The sequence below is a fragment of the Austrofundulus limnaeus genome, unplaced genomic scaffold (genome assembly GCF_001266775.1).
Source record: "Austrofundulus limnaeus strain Quisiro unplaced genomic scaffold, Austrofundulus_limnaeus-1.0 Scaffold127, whole genome shotgun sequence".
Taxonomy (NCBI): domain Eukaryota; kingdom Metazoa; phylum Chordata; class Actinopteri; order Cyprinodontiformes; family Rivulidae; genus Austrofundulus; species Austrofundulus limnaeus.
The window spans coordinates 673,640-674,984 of record NW_013952529.1 but is presented as its reverse complement, the minus strand read 5'-3'; the positions used below and the strand labels follow the sequence as shown (position 1 = coordinate 674,984).

The 1,345-nt window shown below is 37.2% G+C and overlaps 2 protein-coding genes across 2 annotated transcripts in view; one reads left to right on the top strand and one right to left on the bottom strand.

Moving 5' to 3' along the window:
• LOC106522354 (tripartite motif-containing protein 35) overlaps positions 1–1,345 on the top strand; it is a gene marked incomplete at its 3' end in the record, with an annotated part of 221,193 nt that overhangs the window by 119,722 nt on the left and 100,126 nt on the right.
• Positions 1–1,345, bottom strand: part of stab1 (stabilin 1) — a gene marked incomplete in the record, with an annotated part of 80,046 nt that overhangs the window by 6,076 nt on the left and 72,625 nt on the right. The window contains 2 exon segments of the mRNA XM_014015325.1: positions 253–369; positions 1,176–1,282. Of these exon segments, the coding sequence (XP_013870779.1) occupies positions 253–369; positions 1,176–1,282 (224 nt within the window).

The following is a 1,345-nucleotide window of genomic DNA, read 5'->3' as shown; positions in this document are numbered from 1 at the left end:
AGATTAACCTTCAGGCTGGATATAGCTCGCTAGCAGCCTCGCACCGAGGACCTATCCACGTCATCATTTACCCAGAATGCTTTGAGTGGAAATAAAATGGCTCTGTCCATGTTAAAATATATTTTTAAAAATGATAAAAACTAAACATCCTACAGTATTTTTACAGTCTTTATTTTACAGTTAAAATACATGTTTCTTAAATAAAGTCTAATGTTACAACTAATCGTGGATCCCTTTAAAGCCGTACGTCACCTGGTTCTGTGGAAACCCAGAGTTATGAGGAACGAACAGCGTGACTTCAGACTTCCTGTAAGACAAAACTTCAACGAGCCGTCGACCCTCCTCCGAGCCGCTGTGGTCCAACAGCAACTGAAGATAAAAAGTTCAAATGGATTAAAAACAAAAGACTAAATCTGTTCAAACCGTTGTTTGTTTTGGATCAAACAGCTGCAGGCGGTCCTGTGTTTAGACCAGGAGTGTGAGGCGACCCGGGAGCAGAGCTGATTTATTCCAGGCGCCTCTTATCAGACGGCTGCAGAGGAGGACAGACTAGAAGTCATCATTTAAACCTGACGAACTCTTTGATCTTTTTCAACTAAACTGATGAGGATCTGAATCAGATGTAGGACAACAGGAGGGCGTGTTATTTAAGATTTGTTTTAATGATATTAAATCTAACAAGAAAACTAGGATAAAAACTCAAGGATTTAAATTTATTTTTTATTGAGTCTGTGCTGGTTTCTGCTCAGTGTGGGGTGAAACTGTTGTGTCCAACAAACCTGAACTCTGAGGAGAAAACGACACAACTTTATTTATTTCACTTTTATTTTCTAACTGAAGGTGATTAACTGTTAACAAAATATCTCATTAACCATTGGACAGATTTGAATGAAATTCTCAAAATAATCATTAGATGTACCTCTAACCCGATTCAAGATGGCCGCCACTTAAATATACAAATCACTATGGCTCGACAAACACGAGATGAAACCTGTTAAGTGTGCATTTCTTCAAAGAAAGATGCTTTTAAATATCAGATCTGAATACCTCTACAAAATGTTTAAACTATTGATCTTTATATTATTATTATTATTATTATTATTATTATTATTATTATCATCATCATCATCATCATCATCATTATTAAGAATAATTGTTCTTAAAACGCTGCTCACTTTGTAAAAGATGGAGAAGTTGCTGTTTGTTGCAAGAACATTGGTCAGGACGCCGTTACAGAAGTCCCCGTTTCCAACGTAACCATCAGAGCACACGCAGGAGACATCTGCACACAAACACACATAAACACATAAACACACACACACACACACACACACACACACACACA